This window comes from Cicer arietinum, chromosome 4 (assembly GCF_000331145.2).
Source record: "Cicer arietinum cultivar CDC Frontier isolate Library 1 chromosome 4, Cicar.CDCFrontier_v2.0, whole genome shotgun sequence".
Classification (NCBI taxonomy): Eukaryota; Viridiplantae; Streptophyta; class Magnoliopsida; order Fabales; family Fabaceae; genus Cicer; species Cicer arietinum.
In genome coordinates, this window is record NC_021163.2 from 37,858,026 (window position 1) to 37,883,391 (window position 25,366).

At 32.3% G+C, this 25,366-nt stretch overlaps 1 protein-coding gene across 1 annotated transcript; it reads right to left on the reverse strand.

Moving 5' to 3' along the window:
• Window positions 1–4,309: 4,309 nt before the first annotated feature.
• LOC101507365 (amino acid transporter AVT1A-like) lies at window positions 4,310–21,236 on the reverse strand. Its single transcript, XM_004513689.4, has 11 exons — window positions 20,888–21,236; window positions 19,999–20,249; window positions 19,651–19,865; window positions 18,968–18,991; window positions 18,696–18,876; window positions 18,267–18,480; window positions 18,033–18,168; window positions 17,779–17,944; window positions 16,438–16,481; window positions 7,064–7,126; window positions 4,310–4,596 (listed from the first exon to the last, which is right to left on the reverse strand). The coding sequence occupies exons 1-11, from the start codon at window positions 21,091–21,093 to the stop codon at window positions 4,504–4,506; spliced, it is 1,593 nt and encodes a 530-aa protein (XP_004513746.1). The 5' UTR covers window positions 21,094–21,236; the 3' UTR covers window positions 4,310–4,503.
• Between the last annotated feature and the right edge of the window lie 4,130 nt (window positions 21,237–25,366).

Here is a 25,366-nt window from a genome sequence, read left to right on the forward strand (position 1 = left end):
AGAGAACTTCACAATATTTTAGTGGATTTGTGATAGATACCACAAATGTTTGTGGGGGTATATTTCATATTCATGTGCAATAATGCATAGTCATTGCATTAGGATGTGGTGCATTTTGATTATTATATTTTTATGTGATATATGTCTTCATTGTATTATTTTATATGTTATTTATGTTTGGTGATCCTTGCACATGATTTTGTTTCAGATGAGTGCCACCTTTGATTAGATGACGTTGATGTTGGAAGAGTGGACTAGTATTCAAGCTCCTTATGTTGGAAGAGTGGACTAGTATTCAAGCTCCTTATGAGTGCCACCTTTGATTAGATGACGTTGATGTTGGAGACACTCTTGTTGATTAGCTTAGTTTCACTTTGGTTTATCCTTTGGGCATAATTTAATATTGTAATATGACTTTTGAAAACCTTATTTTTCAATTATCTTATGTTATGGGTAATGAGTTATTGTTCAACTCTTCTATATTTTAAAGTTTTAAATATGTCTTTCGTCTCTGCAAATATACCACTTTTTTATTTTAGTTCCTCTAAGTTTTTAATTTGGATTTAGTCCTCGTAAAATCAGAGACAATCAGTTTTGGTCCCTAAAAAAAGAGCTGATAAACTTCCATGACACGTGAGTCTATAAATACACACCAACACATCATCTTTTATGATATATTAAAAATCAAAATGTTTTATATTATTAATTAATAAATTTATTTATTGATCATTTAATAATTAGTGTTATTTTATAAAGAAAATATGAATAAAAATCAAAAGAAGGGTTTAAGGGTTTTCGGAAAACTTATCATTCTTTTAATGTTGATTTGACGTTAGGGTCCAAAGTCGGTCGTCTCTGATTTAACAGAGACTAAATCCAAATAAAAAAACTTACATGAACTAAAATAAATAAATAAAAAGTGGTATATTTACAAGTTAGAGTGCAACATATTTTCTATGAAATCAAAAACCGAAGTGGATGCAACCTAATTTTATGGAAACAAGAAAAGCTCAAACTGAAAACACAAGAAAAATAAGGAAATTTTTTATCAACGAACGCGGTCGAATGAGTGATAATCATTACAATATCACAGACGAAATTGCACCTATTCAATCTAACAATCAAGATTAAATAGGAAAAAGCAATAGTCACATTCATACATTTATTTAGACAAAACGATAGAGCCATGTGTAACATCCTATAAATTTATTATTTAAAAATAACTAGAATCTATCAATATTATTCAATATTAAATTACGTGTGATAATTATTTGTCATGTTCAACTTATTGTAGTTGATAAAGTTATTAGTAAGAATTATTAAATCAATGGGAAGTTTATATATATATTATATGTAGATGTGTTTTTCTAGTGCAAGAAGAAATTGGGCTAAGGGTTTGAGGCTTGGTATGACCCAATCCACTTGAATGAGTAGAAATTTGGGTTATGTATTTATGACTTGGTTTTTACAATGAAGGTTAACAAAAAAAAAAGGACAAAAAGAAAGACATATTATCACTCTTATTCTTCATTAAGGCCTCACAATTTCCACTTTAAATTTCCCTAAGTCAACAATTTATGTATACTGACTAATAATTGACAAAAAAGAATACCGAAACCCTAGCCAACACCACCTTCACACCTTTTCTTCATGTAACCAAAGCTTGGAACTTCTTTTTCGTGTGAACAACTTCGTGGGGATTAAAACTTGTACTAGGAAGAAAAACGACCAAGGTTAGGGCTTTTCCCCACACAAATTATAGTTAGGCCGTTGGTTGAATGACATGAAATAAATAATCGTGATTACATATATTTTAAAAGGAATAAATGTAGACTAATGGATTAAAATAATAAAACCCCAATTTTGTTGAGATTGAATTGTAATATATGACTTCTATGTAGTAAAGTATTGTGCTAAATGTGATAAAATTGTAGTTTTATGATGGATATGAAATAAAGTTTGAATTTTTACCTTATATGTGATAAAGTTTTAAATTTTATTATGTATATTAGTTGGAGTATGAATTTTCTTGTTATATATGTTAAAGTGTTAATTTTTATGGCCTATATGATATCAAGTTTCTATTTTTATGTGTATGTGGTGAAAGTCATAATTTTTATGATTATTTGTCTATGAATATGTGATACTCATTATATGGATATGTGTGTATGTGTTCTTAATGATATATGAATAAGGTGATGATTTTAAAAAGTGATTTTGAATGCATATGAAATGATTCTTAGTGGGTTGTGTGAGAATATATTTATTTGATACTATATCTTCATGTCATGACATATGCATCTTCGTGGGAGTTGCCTTAGTGGCAGGTTTGTTTTCCCCATTGATATGAGTGATCTTTCTGTGTGGAAGTTGCCTTAGTGGAAGATTTATATCCGGATCATATAGTTTTAGGAGCATTTATTATGCATTTGTGTTGATATACAATTTTCTGGAATGCACATTTTTTTTCTTTTAAATTGGAAGTTTTTACATTTATATGTTTTGTGTTATTCTTCTATATGTTTAGCTTTGGTTTGATGTGGATGATGGAAAAAAACTGACTCTTACAACAGCATTTTAGGTACTAATGAGTTCGAGGAGATTCAAGAGTAGTTATTGAGTATTGACGTGTGGCGAACGTAGGATAAACATGGATTTTTTTTTTCAAGACAATTTTGTAATAATAGAATTGTTCAATATTTCTAAGTTTTTTTAATCTTTTGTCACAAACTTTACTAGAATTCTAGAGATACGGAAGTGGTTCCCTTCCGTTTATGAATAATTGTCTTTACTTTGTTTTAAATTTTGAATAAATATTTTCTTAATGATATTAAATAACGTGGTTGTTACTAATTATTTAAAATGAAAAATGTCAAGTATTCAAAAAAAAATTGTAAACGTTTCTAAGAAATAAGTATTGTTTTTTAAGTAACGTTTTGTATTAAAAATCTGGGACAGCTCAATTGATAGTAGGACTGTGTGGAGGCGGTACTTATCCCTCAGATAACGGGCTCGAATCCCACGGAAGGAAAAAACTCACTATTTGCACTAGGTGGTTATGGGGTGAGAAGACCGTGAGGTAGTATCTCCGGTTACGGTAATAGCCGAAGTGTTACACCATCTGTCTAGACATGAATAACGAATACGTACAGACCCGGTCACCTTACTGAATTCTTAGACATCCACATCTCACTAAAGTTTAGAATCTATGACCCAAAAGGTACCATGTACCATTTCGGTACGATATCCACTATCTCAAGAAATTTTTACATTGGAAAATTTCTCAAAACTTTTGAACTTTAAGGCTCTTTAGATCCATTACCTATTTAACAACAGTTAAGAGTCTACGAGGTTTGTGTAATGGTATGAGCCTAAAAGGTCCAACCCAACTGTAATATGGAAATACCACAGGGAAAGCCCAATAAGAATACATCAAACAAGTGTAATATTGAGGTCTAGCTGAATACAAATCTGATGCAACCACTTCAACATTAAAGGATGGCGCATAACATAAACTACCCCTCACGTCATCCCTAGAGGTGCACATGATAAAAGGGAAATAATATAGAAGCATTGATGAACTTATAACTTCCAATTCATCAAGGAACACACTTCCATCAAGATAAACCCTAACGCGTATATCGATATGCAATTATATCAGAACTAACATCATTTTCACTATGATCTCAACGATCACCCTAGTGTATGAATCACAATTTTTTATACTGATGGATTAAACGTCGATCAAGAATAACACCCAAAGAAAGAAATATTGTTTGTGCACTGCATTAGTGCTTTTTGCAGATAAATAGAAGCATGTATAGGGAAAAAGAAATTGTTTTTCATAATAGTGATGCAAAAGGTTATTGTATAAACGTGTTATACATAATATAAACGGTGTGTTTTAAAATTATAATATTAAACTCTTACTACTAAACTGACACCTTGAGTTTGTAGGAACTATTACGATTAGATATTTTTATATCAGAGATAATAAACTAGTTAGGGAAATGATGATTGTTATGAGAGGTGTTTGCAAGAAAAAGAAAAACAATATGTGGCAACATCTAACTGTTACAAATTGTAACTACTCACTCTCTTCTGTATGGTCATCCAATTGCTAATTGGTCAAAAATCCTATATGTGTGCTTTTATCTCTTTCTTTTGCAAACCATTCTACCAAATAGCACTACTCAATTAGTTATGCGAAGTTAATTTGTTAAGTCTATGCTAACTATAATTATAGGCAATTAGGAATAGTTAGAAGTTGTTAGTTTGTTAACTCTCTACTAGCTCTACATAGAAATCATTATCAAACTCTCAAGTTTAATTTAAATATAAGATGAATCTTCAACTCTATTGTCCTATGTCAAAATACAAATATACGGTTTTAAGAGTAATTTTTAAAACTCAACACGCACACATCCTAAATTCAACATGGGTTCACCCTGTGTTTTTTACCAATTGTCATCGGAAACTCTCTATCATCCTATACTAATTGATTTAGTAACTATTGGCAATATTCAACAATGAGGAATATGTCCCAAGGAGTCCACAAATGATTCCCAATGCAGCAATTATGACGCTCATTGTAACCTGATAATGCCAAGAAAAATAAGAACAAAATTGAAGGAATAAGAAAACATATTAGACATAAATTTCCATTAGCAATTTATTGGTTCGCTTACATATTAAAAAATTGAGAATACAAGGATCTAAATTTAAATGTAAAAACCTACTAATAAAACAGATTTTGGGAGGTTTGCTCCGCAATACTCCCTCCATTCCTTTTTATAAAAGACAGTAGTTTAGTGAACAAAAGTTAATGTATTTAATTTATATTATGAAAAGACATTTTAAGAATTAAAAATAAGATGCACAAGTGGCAAGACTTTTAAGAAAGCATGTTGGCAAATATGCACATTTCTACAATAGTAAAGATTTGTTGGTTGAAGGGCTTTGTTGGTTGAAGGTGTGATGGGTTAGAGTAGCGTAATTTTGTTTGTTTAAGTAGTGCTATGAGGTAAAAACACTTCCCATTTTTATTACATGTACCGTAAAATGCTTATGTTTGTTTGATTATATGTGTATTTGCTATTATGTGGATATATGTGTATTTGATTTTCATATATGATGGATATATATGTTTCAAGTTATTTTAACATGTTGTATGGACATATATTTGAAATGTTTATATATGTTGGATGGTATGTAAATTGAATAAGATTTGCATACATGTAGAATCATATGTTCATGCATGTCATAGTTATGTAGTCACTGTAATAGATCATGGAGTGTGGTTATCGGGAATTAATCAATTTTATCCTTGTGATGGTTACTAAATCGTGATGCAACTGTATATTTGTGATTTGTGTTCCTTTGCGAATGATGTAATATTCCAGAACCGTGCATACTGTCATGTAGACATTGCATTAGGACTTTGAGTCTTTTTTATTGAAAATATGTGGCGTGAATATTTAAATGTTCTAGTATGTTTTATATGGTTGTCTATTTAAACATTGATTTACTATGTACATGTCATTCGCTTCATATATATGTGTATATATATATATATATGTGTGTGTTATTTTTGGATTGGTGATTCACGCTATTGTTATGTAATCGGGTTGAATGTCTTAGACTTTAAGAAATGAGTTACATGGAGATCATAATAACGATAAAGACGTAGCAAAGTCGAGACTTAAATTGATGGTCAGATGCCTTGGGGCGTGATGCCACCATTGAGTCTCTAGTACCGGTAGTCCTTGTCTTGTCGTAAAGATCAGCTTAGGAGTTTTTATTGTGAAGTCTTCGCATCTTATTTGACATTATTTGATTTTAAAGATATTTTATTCTATTCTGAAGTATGTTGTTTATGTTTATATTTACATTTATATTTAGTTATGTATCGGGTTCCACGGTATGTAATGTCATGGACTTTGTTTTACAAAATGTGTTGTTTCTCTTATTGTAATTTTTGTAAAAGACTGTTAAGAAACCAAATTACTCTAATTTAATGAACGACCATGAAATCATAAAAAGAAAATTAAATAAAAAACTCACTGTTAAAAAATATGAGGGTTATATCATACACAAATACTGAATCAACCACATAGACTTTTTTTTTTGCCAAACGCTGTTATAAACTCGAAATCTAAATGGCCAATTTAAAAAAAATAATTAATCCAAAAATTAAAATTAAATTGAGATTAAGGAAAAAAAATCTCTTTGTATATAAACTAATGTCTAGATAAGCACTCTCATGTTCGTATGTCTATTTTTTTTTTATTGCGCCAACATATCTATATGTTTTATTTTATTTTTTTGTGTAATTTTAATTATGATTTATAGTTTATAATTTATTTATTTATGTTATATATGTTATCCGGTTAAATGGGATTGTTAAGTAAAAAGAAAAAGTAATATGCAACACGCGTTTTCGAAATTGAAAAATTGAGAAAGTGAACTAAAACGCAAACCATAATATGCAGTGTTATAACTATTTAAAAAATTTAAATTAATGGGTTAATTTAAGTGCAAGGAAGAGTATTTTTTAAAAATGATAATTTTGTCCCTAAGAAAAACCACAATCCTCTTTATCCATTGTCATAGATAATAGAAATAAATTACCAACAAATACTACATCGGCAGTTTGTCGGTTATATTTCCCACCAACAAATGAGAAGAGAATATAATTTAGACTTAAATATGTATTTAATTTCAATAAAATATCCCATTATTTTAGTTAGTCGTTATATTATTGGTTATCAACTTTTAGTCCAATTATAAAAAAGTAAAGCGTATTTTTTTAGGGAATAAAGTGTTTTTAGTCTCTAAAGAAATTTTACATGATTATACATTAAAGATCCAGGATTTTTTTTATAGTAGTGACAACAACCATATTTCATCCTATAATTCATAAGAAAAGTTTTTCAGTAAATTAGAAGTAACATCAACCTGAAATTAAACTCCAGTGGACTTAAATTTTATACGAAAATCTTTAAGGCATACTCAGTACAATAATATAAAATTAAATTAAATACATTATCAAAAGCATTATTACCTGTGTCTTTGTAGCTTTCTTCCCCACAATTTTTAAAAAGCATAAACTCGGCATTATTACTGACTGTAAAATAGTGCATTCCTCAAATTAGATGAGTTTCATAGGATTTCAATGCAAGGAAGTGGAGCAGTGACAGTAAAGGAAATTACTATGGACTAAAGACAAATCTACTTCATGTCAAATTATTCACAACAACATTATTATAAAGATAGATCATAGTCATATTACCCATATTTGAGACCTTAAAATAACATAAAATGCAATTCCGTTTTGAGTAATGTGTTTTTATTGGTTAAGTCCTAATCATAAAGGTTATATTTGTTTATCTCCAACTCATAGAATTTACTTCTCTAAACACGTTACATTTGATGAATTGTTGTTTCCTTTTCATGCTAATTCTGATTTCTTTTCATTGGTTGTAACACCATCCACTCTCTCTCCTGATTTTGATTATGTTCTAAATGTGTTGGAAATGATGATGAGTTTAATGGAAGTTTGTTGAAAATAATGATGACATTTATGAGAGTTAATGTTGTTGTGAATTGAAAAATAAGGAAGTTTCACAGATATCACAAACTAGTAAGGTATATAAGGTGGAGGTATGGTATTTGGGGTATCCCAAAGGGTACCTCAATTTTGTAAAGGAGGAAGAACGCAAGCAATATTGACCACCACACACGCGCCGCCGCCTGTCCGGCCGATCGGGCCCCAGCCCGGGCCTTGGCTATGTGGTGTATTATTTTTTAGCGTATGAAAATTAATTATTTATTTAATTAAATCAATACTTGCGTTTTTATCTCTAATTGATATGTTAATTAAATAATTGCCCTCCACCGAGTCAACATTCAACATTTGATCCTTGCCCCCCGATTTCGCACTTCAGTTTTGTTGGTCAAAACCCTAATTACTAGTCTCGCGTATCTCTTATTGCTTAGTCAAAACCCTAAGTCAAGTCTGAGGGCACGTATTGTGGTCAAATAAAACGTGGCACGCGTTTTGTTGATCAAACAAATCGTGGCACACGTTTCTGTGGTCAAATCCTAAATATCAGATCACATGTTTAGTGAATCAGACCTAATGGATCACACATTTCTCTCTGATCTAGTTACGAATTTCATCTATAAATACAATGTTCTCCTCAGTTGAAAAAGCACACCAAAAGCTCTTCGTATCTGAGCCTTTTCTCGATTCTCCCATTTTCTTACACACTTCTTTTATTTCTTTTGAATGGTCTTAGTGTCATATTACGACTGGTAGTCATTCGATTGCCATATTTGAGGGTGTAATTCTAAAACGGTTTTCTACAGTGCAGTAGAAATCCGATACAGTGATCTGAGTTGTTTTATCCTGAGGACTTCGTGGTTGATAGTCTGCCTTGCACAATTTGGGCAGTGCCTCGAAATGTCTTAAAGAGAGCGACCTAGTCCGCGACTCAACCCAGTAATATTATCGGCAGCATATATTGTTTCTTCAAAGTTTTCTCGAAATTCAAAAATAACAATTTTAAGACGATTTTCCATACTGCCATGTGTACCGACGAAATTACTGGGGCAGGATCATCTGCTTCTGACTACAACAAACCATTTCGGTTTGAGGGAAGTCACTTCAAACGATGGCAACAAAAGATGTTATTTTTTCTAACCACGAAAAAGCTTGCCAACGTTCAGAAGGATGAAATTCTTGTTGTTCCAGAAACAGATGACCAAACAGAAAAGGATAAGAAAGCTGTTGAATTAACCCAATGGGACATAATGATTACTTATGTAAGAATTATATTCTTAATGGACTTGTTGATGATCTGTATGATTACTACAGTTCCGAGAACAAAACTTCCAAACAAGTTTGGGATGCTTTAAAGAAGAAATATGATACTGAGGAAGCAGGAGTCAAAAAGTATGTTGTTAGCCGCTACCTCAAATATCAAATGACAAATCAGTGGTAGCTTAGTCTCATGAAATCCAGAAAATTGCTCACGAAATTATCTCTGAAGGTATGTCCCTAGATGAACAGTTTCAAATTGCTGTTATTATTGACAAACTGCTCCCTGGTTGGAAAGATTTTAAAAATTCTCTCAGACATAAAACAAAAGAAATCTCTCTAGAAAGTCTGATAACCCGCCTTAGAATTGAGGAGGAATCCCGAAAGCAAGACCAGAAAGATGAAGTTCTTTTTGTGGCAAATAACAAGAAAAATAAATTTATCGAAGCAGCTCTGAAGCCAAACGGCAAACAACTAAAGAATCATAACCGCACTTTAAAAACCAGCAACAAGAATGGGAACCCTCCAAAGGTCCCAATTATAAGGCAGCAACCACCTTCTGGAAATGGCCTTCGCCCACATTTTCTCTGTTTTCATTATGGGAAAGAAGGTCATATGGCACGCAAGTGTAGAAGCAAGTCTGGCCCTTCTAATCAGGCTAACCTGACAGAAGAGCAATTCATTGCTATGATAACTGAGATCAACCTTGCTGGTGGATCAGATGGGTGGTGGATAGACACTGACACCTCACGCCATGTCTGTTATGATCGTGTTATGTTTAAAACATACACTGCTGCTGAAGATAAGAAAGTTTTGTTGAGAGATTCCCACACCACTAATGTTGTTGGTATTGGAGATGTGGAACTAATATTCACCTATGGAAAGACCTTAATTCTAAAGGATGTCATTCACACTCCAAAAATAAGGAAGAATCTGGTTTCTGGGTTTCTTCTTAATAAGGCAGAGTTTACTCAGTCTATAGGGGAAGATTTGCACACCATTTCTAAAAATGGTATTTTTGTTGGGAAAGGGTACGCCATTGTTTGAATGTTGAAATCAATAAAATGTCTCATTCTGCTTACATGTTGTGTGATTTTAATATTTGGCATGCTAGACTCTATCATATGAACAAACGCATAATTTCAAACTTGAGTAACCTAGGTTTAATTCCAAAGTTATCGTTAAAGGATGTTGAAAAATGTGATTTTTGCAGTCAAACTAAAATAACTAATAGTTCACATAAAACAGTTGTTAGAGAATCTGAACCTTTAGACTTAATACACTCTGATATATGTGAATTAAATGGGACGCTAACCAGAAATAGAAAGCGTTATTTCATCACTTTTATTAACGACTGCTCTGATTACACTTTTGTATATCTAATGAAAAATAAAAGTGAAGCACTTGACATGTCTAAGATCTTTGTAACTGAAATTGAAAATCAATTTAGTAAAAAGATTAAGAGGTTTCGTAGTAATAAAGGAACATAGTATGATTCTAGTTGATTTAATAAGTTTTATAAAACCAATGAATTATACATGAAACTACTGCACCATATTCACCTGAAATGAATGGTAAAGCTGAAAAAAAGAATAGAACTCTTACTAAACTAGTTGTTGCTATTATGCTTAACTCTGGTGCTGCATCTCACTGGTAGGGAAAAATTATTTTGATTGTTTGCTATGTTAGAACAGAGTATCTAAATCTAAAAACAAAAATCTCCTTATGAGATAAAGAAGAAAAGACAACCTAACTTGTCTTATCTTCGAACATGGGGTTGTCTGGCATATGTCAGAATCCCTGATCCCAAGCGAATTAAACTCGCAAGTAGAGCCTATGAATGCGTACTCATTGGGTATGCAGTAAACAGTAACGCGTATAGGTTCTATGACCTAAATGCCAAAGTAATCATAATATCAAATGATGTTGACTTCTATGAAAATAAATTCCCTTTCAAATCAAGAAATAGTGGGGGCAGCAAACCTAGTCGAGTTCCTGTGACAAGAAGCACTGAAAGCAATAACCAAGGCGAAATAGAAACTCAAATAAGTAAGAGAGTTAGAGTTGCTAAAGATTATGGACCCGAATATATGGCCTATAACTTAGAAGAGGATCCTGCAAATCTAAAAGAAGCTTTGTCATCATTGGATGCATATTTATGGCAAGAAGCTATAAACGACGAAATGGATTCTCTAGAGTCTAACAAGACCTAGCATTTAATAGACTTGCCTCCCGGTTGCAAACCAATAGGTTGCAAATGGATCTTGAAAAGGAAACTAAAACCCGATAGAACTCTTGATAAATGCAAGGCACGCCTTGTAGCCAAAGGTTTTAGACAAAGAGAGAATATAGATTTCTTTGACGCCTTTTCACCAGTCATTAGAATAACATCCATTAGGATGGTGACCTTGAAGAAGAAATTTATATGGAACAACCTGAAGGTTTTGTAATTCATGGACAAGAAGACAAGGTTTGTAAGTTAGATAAGTCTTTGTATGGTCTTAAACAAGCTCCTAAGCAATGGCGTGAAAATTTTGATAACTTAATTATATCGAATGAGTTTAAGGTGAATGAAGTTGACAAATGTATTTATTACAAATTTCAAAATGGCATTTGCATTATCATGTGTCTCTATGTAGACGACTTACTCATATTTGGTTCAAATATTCATACCGTAAATAATGTAAAATCTTTGTTGAATAACAACTTTGATATGAAAGACCTCGGAGAAGCAAATGTAATCCTTAGAATAAAAATAACTAGGTCAGAAAAGGAAATTTCTTTTGATCAATCTCACTATGTTGAAAAGATCCTAAAGAAATATAATTACTTTGACTGTAAACCTGCTTGCACGCCATATGATCCAAGTGTGAAACTTTTCAAAACACTAATGAAGGTGTTAGACAAACTGAATATGCGAGCATCATTGGCAGCCTCAAGTATGCCACTGATTGTACTAGACCTGACATTGCATACGTTGTGGGATTGTTGTGCATGTTTACTAGTAGACCTAGTATGAAGCATTTGCACTCTTCGAAAGAGTCATGAGATACCTTAAAAGGACCATGAGTCTTGGATCACATTATCAAAGATTTCATGTCGTCCTTGAAGGATACAGCGATGCTGATTGGAACACCTTATCAGATGACTCCAAAGCAACCAGTGGCTATATTTTCAGTATAGCCGGTGGTGTTGTATCATGGAAATCGAAGAAACAAACGATATTGGCTCAGTACACTATGGAGTCTGAAATGATAGCACTAGCTACGGCTAGTGAAGAAGCAAGCTAGTTGAGATGTTTGCTAGCAGAGCACCGTTAGAGAATTACTTTCTAAAGGAGCGATTATAGTTGATCATGTACGCACTGATGATAATTTAGCAGATCCTTTGATGAAAGGATTAACTAGAGAGAAAGTCTTAAATACATCCAAACGGATGGGACTATTGCCTATAGATCAATGAGTCACCTATGATGGTAACCCGACCTAAAAGACTGGAGATTCCAAGAATTAGGTTCAATGGGTAATAACAAGTCATAGTGATGAGAAATGAACATGTTATATTACATATGAAAGAAGCATGATTCCTAAAGTGATAAAAGGATGAGATAATAGAAACTCTTAATGAGATCTATACTCTATATGGAGTGGAGTATCTAGCTACATGAGTACTCTTGATAGACTCACCTATGTGAATGTGGAAGTGGGGCCGTTTCCTATGGAATTTCGAGGCAGAATTCCTAGAGCGTTCACTATACTGGGATACACGTGCATGGCCATAAATGCATGGACTTTTGAGAATACACTCAAATGAAAAGGTTGTGTGTGGGTTTGATATCATAGATAGAGTTCAAGACTACGAGTCACTTTTGTTGAATATGAATCTTACTTTCTATGCAAAGGTTCAAGTCGAGAGACACCTTTGTTTATGCATAATCTTATAGAAGCGTTTGACGCTATTTCAAAAACCTTCTTTTTAAATTCAAGTGGGGGATTGTTGGAAATGATGATGAGTTTAATGGAAGTTTGTTGGAAATAATGATGACATTTATAAGTGTTGTTGTGAATTGAAAAATAAGAAAGTCCCGCATAGGAGGGATATCACACACTAGTAAGGTATATAAGGTGGAGGTATGGTACTTAGGAGAACACAAGCAAAACTGACTAACACAAAACTGACTAACAAAAAAACGCGCGCGCCATCGTCGTCCGTCTGGCCTAGGCATGGGCCTGGGCTTTGGCAACGTGATGTATTATTTTTTAGATGAATGTTTGCTTGCGTTTTTATCTCTAATTAAATGAATGTTTGCTTGCGTTTTTATCTCTAATTGATACGTTAATTACGTAATTGCCCTCCACCGAGTCAACATTCAACATCTGATCCTTGCCCCCCGATTTCGCACTTTAGTTTTATTGGTCAAAACCCTAATTACTAGTCTCACGTATCTGTTATTGTCTGGTCAAAAACCTAAGTCAAGTCTGAGGGCACGTATTGTGGTCAAACAAAACGTGGCACACATTTTGGTAGTCAAACAAATCGTGGTGCACGTTTCTGTGGTCAAATCCTAAATATCAGAGCACACGTTTAGTGAATCAGACCTAATGGATCGCACTTTTCTCTCTGATCCAGTTACGAATTTCATCTATAAATACAGTGTTCTCCTCAGTTGAAAAAGCACACCAAAAGCTCTCTGTATCTGAGGCTTTTCTCTATTCTCCCATTTTCTTAATCACTTCTTTTATTTCTTTTGATTGGTCTTAGTGTCATATTACGACTGGTAGTCATTCAACTGCCATATTTGAGGGTGTAATTCTAGAACGGTTTTCTATGGTGCAGTAGAAATTCGATACAGTGATTTGGGTTGTTTTATCCTGGGGAACTTCGTGGTTGATAGTCTGTCTTGCACAATTTGGACAATGCCTCGAAACGTCTTAAAGAGAGCGACCTAGTCCACGACTCAACCCAGTAATATTGTCGGCGGTATAAATTATTTTTTCAAAGTTTTTTCAAAATTCAAAAATAACAAAATGTCTCTAACGTTACTTGTCACAACAGATTTACTCCTCTGCATACTAACAATAATTTTCCTTCTATGCCTATCAATACATCTAACCATGCTTCTGTTGCTACTGAACCTACACACTCCATATCTGATTCTGAGCATGGGCTTTCCATAAGTCCACCAATTCCACACCAGTTCTCATCTCAAACAGTTCCAACCCCGACAATCCAGTCACCTCTATATCAGTCAGCTCACAGAACCTTACCTCAGTCAGTTCAACCATTTCACAGCAGTTAACTCAGTCAGCTGCAAACTTATTAGCTCATTCAACTTCATCATCCAACCGATCCAAACATCATTCACACCAGAAGCAAATCAGTAATTTTTAAGCCAAAAGCTTGGGTAACCACCTCTACTACAGATGCTAATTCTATCAATCATGATCCACCTGAATCAGTCCTCAAATCTCCTCACTGGCAAGCTGCATGGAAGCAGAATATTCAGCTCTTCTCCAAACCAACAGTTAGTCACTAGTTCATTTACCTCCTCACAGCAACATCATAGGTTGCAAATGGGTGTTCATACACTCCAGATGGCACAATTTCAAAACACAAAGCTCATTTGGTTGCCAAAGGATATCATCAACAAGAAGGTCTAAACTATTCAGAAACATTCAGCCCTGTCATAAAACCAACCACTGTCATAATCATTCTCACCGTTGCTTTGTCTAACAACTGGCCTCTCAGACAAATAGACATCAACAACGCCTTTTTGAATGGAGATATCTCTGAAACCGTTTATATGGCACAACCTCCAGGATTCATCAAAGGAGATGGCTATGGCTCTCTTGTATGCAAATTAAATAAGGCTCTTTATGGCCTTAAACAAGCACCAAAGGCCTGGTTTCACAAGCTTCAACAATTTCTCTTTACTCTTGGCTTTACAGCAACAAAGAGTAATATATCTCTCTTCATTAAATCCAGTTCCCTCATCAAAATTTTCATCTTAGTCTATGTTGACGATATCATTATTACTGGGACATCTGATTCTGCCATCACCTCCTTTATTCAGTCACTCCAAATTTCCACTCAAAGACCTTGGAAATCTTAATTACTTCTTGGGAATTCAAGTCCAGCCAACTTCTTCCTCCAGCATTCTCTTATCACAAACAAAATACGTCAATGATTTAATTCAAAGAGCCAACATGCACATGCAAATTCCATGAAAACTCCCATGGCCACTTCAACCAAACTGTCAGCTTTTGGCTCTACTAATGCAGATGATCCCAGCCTCTACAGAAGTATTGTAGGAGGCCTTCAATATGTCTCAGTAATCAGGCCAGACATTGCTTATTCAGTCAACAAGGTCTGTCAGTTTATACATAATCCTAAACAGTCCCACTGGCAAACTGTGAAACGTGTTTTACGCTGCCTCAAAGGCACATCTTCTTATGGTCTCCACTTCACTAGATCTGCTACCTTGAATCTGACAGTCCCTATGTGATGTAGATTGGGGATCAGATGTTGATGACATACGCTTTACCACAGGATTTTGTATTTACTTGGGCAACAACTTAGTATCTTGGACTTCCAAAAGGCAGCAAGTTGTGTACCGATCCAGCACAGAAGCTGAGTATTACAGCCTCGCAGCAGTCACTTCAGAACAAATTTGGAACAAGAATCTTCTTCCTGAGGTCAACTATACCATCTCCAAACCTCCAACAATTTACTGAGACAAAACACTTTGAGCTTGATTTCTATTTCATTTGAGAAAAGATTCAACAAAAAGACCTACAAGTCTTCCACATTTCCTCTGCTGATCAAACAGCAAATATTCTTACCACCAATGATATGTTTTTCCTCTGTACACACAAACTCAGAGTTCAGTCTTATTCACTCGTGAGTTTGCAAGGGGGTGTAAAGGGAATAATAGGTCAAGTAACTAAGTCAACGTTTATCAAGATTGGTTATGTTAGTTAGGTTAGTTACAACTAATCTACTGCTTTCTATATTCATGCATATATATCTCAATACCTCACTATTGTATTCAAGAATTCAATTCAATAAAACAAGATGTTATTCAGTAATACAATAACTCCTTTTATCGTCAATATCTCTAAAAGTCTACATATCACATTGTATGAATATTATTTAAAATTTTAAATGAGAATTCTGCAATAGAAATGACATATTTTACCACACAAAAATTTCGAATTTGACAAAAACAAGGTAATATGTTTATATTTTTCATTGATTCTAATCATGAATTTGCCTAAAAGACCCATGCTAGAATATACTAGTGGAGTCATTATTCTTTTGGTCTTAAGGATCCTATCACAGCAATGCTCTGACAGCATCACCACTACTTAAATTTCTTCTGTGAAAACAAAGCGCCAATTTACAACGATATGTGTGTTGATATATATTAAAATGTAACTTTTTATTATAAGAATGATGGCTGTCAGCGCCGAATAAAGACCAGAAACTCTAATACCTTGCTATAAACTAGGTAATCAACTATCCTTAATGCATAAGCTGGTAGGTGAAGATATAAGCTAAATAATAATTTCATAATAAGAGTATACAAACACAACAAAACTGTTTGCTTTGCTTACCACAAGCATACTGAAGAGAGAACCAATCAAAGCCATCACAAGTCCTGAAATTATATTAAAACTGGATTAGGCATTCAATTCATATGGGTGTTACCATCTCAGATATTTAAAAGAATTTTGTTATAATTAAAAAATGTTTGATGTGTACATAATAAAGATAGTACTGCAAATGAGACTAGAATAACAAAGGTACAAATGACGTATGAAAATAGCTATATTAAAACAATCCCACACTGATATGGCTTTCCAAGTCCTATATGGCATTTTTAGTTAGACTTCAACTATTAACTTTCCTTGTGTCCATTTAAGTGATCCTAGATTCGCAGCGCGATAGGGGAAAACACTGTAATATTAAGTAATTATACTTATACTTAAAGATTGACAACTTAGAAGACATTGTATCCTCTGCTATTGATCCTACACTTGAAATTTTCCTATGAAAGTAAATCAAGCTCTTTCTGGACAAGAAAACAAATATGTGTCAAACTTTCTATGCTATGACAAAACTTAAGTTATTAAACAAGAAACGACATTCTTTGAAGTGAAATTATTAATATTGATGAAACAAAAATTTTATTGAATGAAAATGGTGTTGGGTTAAGTGTGAATGGTTAAGTTCCAAGAGAAATGGCTCATATACCCATTGTCTTAAGGTTTTGACATTTGAGTTGAGATGTGGTGTGGTGTCTAAGTTTCTTGTGCTTCTAGAGTATTTGGCTCGTTGTTCCTCCCGCGCTCCCATGGACTGCCCAATAATAGAGCATTAGAGCTCTTACCATAGAAAAATGGAAATAAATCAGAGTCCTCGACTCCTAATCCAAAGCACGATGCTCCTAAACCAGAGAGGAATCTCTCATAACTAATTACTAACAATTTTCTTCATGATTTCTTCAACTTCGCTTCTTTCTCTTTTATAAAATAAATCCCTTGAAATCAGGAAATAACGAACTAAGTCTTATTCTCTATTCCGGTACATAGAGAAGTCTTGTGTAATTATAGAGAATAATAGTCTTAGTATTGCCAATGTTGGGATGACAAACGGGGAAGTTGAGAGGGAAGTAATGGTAAATAAAGTTATGGAGGGAAGCTGAGATCTCCATTCAAGCAAATGGAAAATGGAGCATATGAAATAAATGTGTAACTAAGGAACATTCTCCATTAGGAAAATGGATCAAGCACATTGTATATTGCCCTTAATCTGACTCTTAATATGATTTTTGTATTTATTGTATAGCCATATGATATGATGTAAGTAGAAATAGTATATCCAATATTTATTTTGTATTAATTTCCGTGAACCTACATAATGAATGTATTTCAGAGATGAAGTGTAAGACTTACCAAAAAACGGAATAAGAAAAGCAGCACAAACTGTAGATATAACAAGTGCTGTTCTAAGAAGAATAAAACACCAATAAGTACTTGAAATTCTATCAGGTAGCAATTCCTCTAGACTCCTTGCCAGTGGATTCATCAATAAAGCATATTTAGTGAGTGGGTTGATAACCTGAAACAAGATCATGGAAAAATAAATTTATTCACTAGAATGAAACTATTAAAATAGCATTGAGAGACCAAACGAATTTCAAACTTACTGTTGTCCACAATGCAACTTTGGAAGCAAATGCACCTGGTGGCATATTCAATGTTATCTGAGACAAAGTGCCATCGCCAAACGATAGAAATCCCATGACTGCAACGCTTCCATATATCAAAATACACAAAACAAAACTGTACGGAAAGAAATGAGTTGAGGAATCATCAGAAATTCACAAATAATAAATCAGATATACTATGTTTTTACATTGAAGAAAAGTTAGGTATCAAACCATGTTATCAATGCTTTGGTATATTGTTTTTTATCAGCCATAGACTGGTATATATTTGGAAAAACTGAATGTCCTGCAAAGCAAAAACCATAGACACCAATAGCAAATGGAATGCCATTCCAATTCACCACCTGACCAGTATGATGGAACCCAACACTTGTCCCCACAAAGAACACACTGATAATAATCAATAACGTTGCTGCAATCCCTCCAACTGATGATCAAAATTCAAGTTATTACGAGTATATGATAAGTTGTAAAAATTGAAAACAGAAATAATACTCCATAAAAAATATAAGTAAAAGTGAGTCAAAAGAGAATTGATGTATTTTGTCAAAAAAAATTAGACCAAATACATCGACTTTCTTTGACCTATTTTTGCTTATATTTTATTACCGAGAGAGTAATCTCTTTTAGAATGTAGAGAACCTGATAGATACGAGATTATTCGGAGATCCTTCAACCAGATAGTAGGAAGAATAACAAGTGCAGTCAGAACTCCAAACAAATGCGGGGAATCTAAATGAAGACTACCTAAATCTAAGGATGTTCCAGGAAACAGACTAGTGAGGTTGTCTCCTTCCAAGGTGATGAATTCCACACAATATGACTGCACTCATGAAAACATCGTAAACATATAATGTCGAGTAATAAAACAAGGTGGTTCCAAAGGAAATGTAAGAAATTGTTGCAGCACTTACATATAATTCAGTGTACAAAATGATCTGCAACAAATATATATATCATTATTAGTTAACAATGATTAATGAAATCACTCATTTGTTCATTGGTAAAAAAAGGAATTATGTCTCAACATTTCTTCTCGCTACTACAAAATTAATTTAGAAGAAACAAAAATTACAGATGAATCATCTTATGGTACATTTTCTGAGGGCCTTGAGATATAAAATCATATTACTAACAACCAAGCCTTATCCTATTAAGTAGGGTTAACTAAATGGACCAAACCAATGTTATCAGCTGCAGATCACATCAAATAGCAGTTTGTCCATATTTCGCTATGCTGTAGTGCTATAGCACCACAATACGATAGCGGCTATTTGACAACACTTTTACTAAATAGTATATTGCAAAACAATAGCAATTTGTTCAAATTCCGTTATGTTATAGCGATATAGCATCACTATAGCGGCTATTTGCCAACACTGATCAAACTACGCCACATAACGTTATGGCATGAAAGACCATGGTCAAGAACATGATTAAAATAATCATTTGGCATGAAGGAAGAAATTTAAACTTGGAAACCAGCTAACACATAAAGGTAAAACCCAATCATGATTTCTATCAGCCAAGTAACAAACAACTACACAAACCAATTTTCAATGAATTTACATAAACAAATAAAATAGAAAAAACTCACTGATACAAAAATACGGCCATATCTACCAAATGCAGCTTCTCCTATATCAGGGTAGCTACTAATTCCTTCTCTGCTTTCAAAGCAGTGTCTCATAAGAGTTGCTGTATAGCAACAAACAGCTGCAAAAAGAACCATCAACACCATGCTCATCCACCCAGCTTGTTTCACTGTATAAGGTGTAGACAGAAGACCAACTCCAGCCATCACATTAATCGCTGCAAAGTTATAGCATCACCTTATTATAATCCATGTAAAAAAATAAAAAACTGAAATCTAGTATGATTAGAGAACATGTCAAATAAAGTGTTACAAGGATATCGCAAAACAGTATGAGATGAAATAACATACCATTAAAAATTGTTTGAGTTAAACTGCAACCATAACCAATAGGCATTTCTCCAACAAGGTTTTGCATCGAACCTTTCTTCCGCCATATTGATTGAGTAGTGGCTTCTGGACTTGATAGAAAAGGAGTCTTTCCATCTATGTCTAAGCTACTCTTCGAACGATTGCTAAAACTTGAATAAATAAAACTTGGTCCTCGTAGAATTGACCCGAAATTCGGAGCTGTAGCAATTGTGTAAGAATCTGTAGTCTCTCTGTTGAAATTAAAGGAGAGAAAAAATACTATAAGAAATGTCCAATCTCATTCTTTATTTGGACTCAATCAGATTCTCTGAAGCATTCTTTATTTGAGGCCTCATATGATGGATAAAATGCATTGTCACTGCACGCAATTACACACATCTTGGTCGTCTGAATTTTAAAATGATTTTGTACTTTTTTAAATCTAAAATACATAGCGTAAAATTTAGACCGTGTGAGATGTGTGTGATCACGTGCAACAACATTGTGACTATAGACAACCTGGATCCCCGATCTCCAGGATAATGAGAAAAGGGAAACAATAAAAATCCAGATAACTCAATTCTACCAAAGCTTACTAAGCTTTGCAATGCCAAGCTGAATCAGGTTTTCACAAAACGATTTCCCTGCACAGTAAATTCAGACTCACTACAAGAATTTCAACATCCCTCGCTCTTCTTTGCTGTGAAGAAATTGGTTGTTTGTTTATATGTAGAAGAGTTTATGGTTTATACAGACAGACAAACAATCAAGCAAAACAAAACAAATAATTATGCAGTAAGTAAGAGATTGAAGAACCCTACAATATGAAAAGCATAAGAGATAACTATGTATTGGTGAGTTTGCTTTAAAATGGTGAAGAAGATTATACTTGTAGCTCTGAGGCCATTGCTGGGAAGTGAAAGACTGAGGCTGAACTGTATGATTTCCCTCATCATCATTATCATCATCACTGCTATTTTCACTCTCTACCTTCACAGTTTCAATATCATGTTGTTCACCATCTTCCTCGACATCCTCGTTAAACATAAACTCAAAGTCTCTCTCCTTCTCGTTCTCTTTGTTGTTACTAGCCATGGTTGCACCACAAAGAAAGGAAGAAATTACCGGTTATATATTTGTACTAAGAAAATGTGTAGTTAACTTGCTCTGTTTAAAGAAGTATTAATTTATTGTTGACGATGCTGCATGTGATGTGAGTGTGACTCGGTTACAGTCTACAGAAGCGAAGTGAGGACAATGAGTGGCTGTTAAGGTGTCTGAAATCCTAGAAAACTATACAAGGGGATGAGGGTGGCACGACAAGATTGGAAATATGCTGCATAACGTGTCAATTGTCGTTTTGTTGTTTGATTGATTGATTGTTGCTTCTATCTCTCACCAAAGTTTTTTAAAATATTCAAATTTTACTCCAGATTTCTAACGTTGGTTCATTTCAAATTGTGCATTTGCTTATAGAAAAAAATTTGAAATTATGATGTATTTCCTCTCTATCAATACATTAGAATTAAAATAAATCAAAGTTTATATTATGACATTTCTCACATAGTGAGATTATTTAAGTCAAACTAATCTTTCTATTAGTAGAAATTATGCCATATTTTTCATTTATTTTATTTTTTAAATCATCTCTAATCATTTTTTATTTTAATTATATATAATATAAAATCATTAAAATAATACAAAACAATGAGGAGGGTTATAAATATTGAGTCTATTAGGCCTATTAGTAAATGTTGATGTACCTTTTAAAGTTAATATTGTAACAAAAATAACATAATAATATTATTGTCTCTCTTTTTTTCTTCTTCGTCTCCACTCTTCTATATTTTGTTATTGTTTCGATTATATTTTTGTCGTTGTTTCGATTATGTTTACATCATGTTATCAGCATAAAGTTCAAAGAATTGCTAGTCTAATAAATATATGCACTTCATAATTTTCATGTTAATTTTCTATATATCATATTTATTATTTATATATATCTTTTTTTATATATATCTTATTTATTTATTTTTAATATATTTTCAGAAGAATTCAGTATTAACGCATTCGTGAGGGATTGCAATCATATTTATTATTTTAAATATGGTTTCTATATGTTAAATAATTCTTTGCACAAATATATTGTTTAATCTATTATCCAATTCTTAAAAAACTTTTTAAAAAAAAAAACTTAATATTTAGTCTCCTACAATTCCGGAAGAATTAAGTATTCATACATCCAAAAAAAGATTGCACAAAGTTAGATTCAATGTTTCTTCAATGTTCATGCATCTTTGAAAGATTATACAATTTTTTTTTAGAAAATTACACAAAGTTGGATCTATTATATAATTTTTAAATAACTCATTTTGAGGGTTTCAAATTTCAATATGTTACAATTATTTTATAAATTGAAACTATAATTAATTATTTTATTTATTGTGTTCAATTTTCATAACATTTATTATTATATTATTATGTTTAACATTTATTTTGTTTATTGTGTTCGACTTTCATAACATTTATTATTATACTATTATCATCTTAAAAAAATTTAAAAATTGATCCTTTTATTGAAAGATTTCAATTTTTTTAAGGGTTTCGTTTTGCATTGAACATATAGTACTATCATTTTTTATTTGATTGTGATCAATTTTTTTACAAAGACTTTGATTTGTTAAAAATAGTATGATTAGCACTAAATATAGTTTCTAATTTGTAAGTTTTGATATGGATCTAAAATAGAAAGCAAATCAATTTTCCGTTAATTAATTTATAATTTTTTTTTATCTTTTTAAGGTTGATTTAATATTAATTAAATTTATTTTCTATTTTGGTTATTGCATAATAGCTTTTTATAAACAGAAATTTTGATTAAGTATTAAGTTAAATTAATTATATCTTTATAATTTGAATATGGAATGTTTGTATTGCGTATTAATTATATAATTATTACTACAACAATTTCTCAAAATTATATTTATTTTCTTTCATGGCAATCATTAATTTATATTTCATATCAAGATTTAATATATTAATCTTGTATATTTCTTGCACAAGAAATTTATTAAGAATTTTATTTAGTTTCCATAACTATAATATATGTTTATTCTAAATTGATTATTAAACTTCTGAACAATTAGGAGTTTAATAATAAAAAAATATGTGAAAGATTTGACTATAATCTATGATATAGTTTACGAAGAACTAACACTTTGATATTGAAGCATCTATGTATGATTGCTCAAAAAATGAATTTCTTGATTACTGTTTACGAAAATAATTTGTGATATAGTTCTTGAAGAACTAAAATTTTAATATTAAAGTTGAATTGCTCAAAGTATGATTTCCTTGGTCATTGTTTAGTGGTTGGGTCCTTGAGTAAATAGAATTTTATACTCTTAATTGAAATAGATAAGAACTATTTGACATTAGTATGATTTGTAACATAAAATTAAGAGAAAATTATTTATGTTTCTTGATTATACTCTTGAAGTAGCAAAAGATTTATCAAATGTAAAAGACTTGTGGTTGAGTTCCTAAAAAACTACATATTTATACTATAATTGAAATCTATTTGATCTTGGTATTGATTTAAAAGAAAGGAAAATAAGAAAAAATACATAAATTTTTGTGTCACTCAAATATGCTCCAAAAATAGTCAAATTAAGAAAATATTTTCAAGAATATTTTAAAATATTTGTCACATTTGTGATTAAACAAAAGAGTGGTTACTGATAAAAGGTCAAAGGTCACATGAACTATTCAACTTTATTCTTAGAAGTGAGTACCTCATTATTGATTCAAAATAGTTAGAACAATTGAAATAGATATCCTTGTAAATCTAATGTTTACAAATAATATTAAAGTCAATTGTATGATTGATACTTATGAGATCATAGCTTTTAAATTCTATATTGGGAATATGCAATCACATTTGTTGAGATATTGATTTGTGTCAAGCCAACAAGTCACTATATGTAATTTGTCCCCTTAATTTTTACACTTGATTTTCTGGTTAAAACCCTAATATTCCTCATCTTAGTGAATTTTTTTATGTGTTGTGTATATTTCAATTGCTCTAATACAATATACTGCGATTGAGTCCTAAAATAATATTGCGAAAATATATTTGATATGAATCTATTATAAAGTTTCATGAGCAAATAATTAGAGACTTGTTTATAGTCCATTAGGTTGATTATCAATTGATGAATTACTTTTCCCCACATCAGGGGGAGACAATAAGCAACTGAAAATGTGAACTAGAAGTTCAAATGACTTACTTGAAATATATTACTATCTTATATTGATCATCGTATAAAGCAATGTGAACCATAAGTTCAAAGCATAATTCATTTGCAAAGTTAAGCAAGACTAACATCAGTTGTTAATGCTCATATCAAAATAGATAAGTAGATGTTCATGTTGGACAATATAATAATGTAAATGAGTCTTAATTGTGCTTGAAGCGTAGGCAACCAATGGTTCCAAAGATAAAAATCCTCAAATAAGAAAAGAAACTAACAAAAAAAAAAATAGCCTAAGTGACTATATGAAAATTTCATAAGAGTAGATTAACATAATTGATTTTTAGTTTCAAAAGAACTGGTCAGGTACTAGAAACTTGTGAAAATAAAGAGATCTCAATAAATTATGTCAATAATAAAATTCAATGCAATCGGCATGAAGTTAACGTTGATGATGTTTTTGTATATAATATAGCGCTAAATATGTAAATGATAGCGAAGATCAAGAACCAGAACCAAGGTCTATCAAAGATTGTAGACCAAGTGAGAATCGACAAAAACGGAAATATGCAATTGAAGCACAATTAAACTTACTTAACAAGCAAAGGGTTTTTGGACCTGTAGTCCGAACACCAAAGGTGTAAAATCCGTTGGATACAAATGGGATTTTGTACATAAACAAAATAGGAATGGTAAAATTGTGATATACAAAGCAATGCTCATTGTCCAAGGTTTATCCCAAAGATTTGAGATTGATTTTGATGAGACATATTTACATACACTTGATGCAACTACTTTTCTTACTTAATTAGCCTTGTAGCACATGGAGACATAAATTTGCACATGATCGATGTTGTTACAACCTATTTTATGGCTCACTTGAGTGACTTTTATATGAAGCTCCCCGAAAGGTTTCATTTGCCTAATGCCAATAGTCCAAGATCTCGAGAAAACTATTCCATCAAATTGACCAAGTCTCTCTGTTGGCTAAAACAATTCGGGCGCATGTTGTATAATGGTCTTAGTGAATATCTGTTAAGGGAGGAGTATAAAAATAACTATGTTTGTGGGCCACAAAGGTTTGTGACCACCTTATTTGTGGCTGCCTAAGGCCG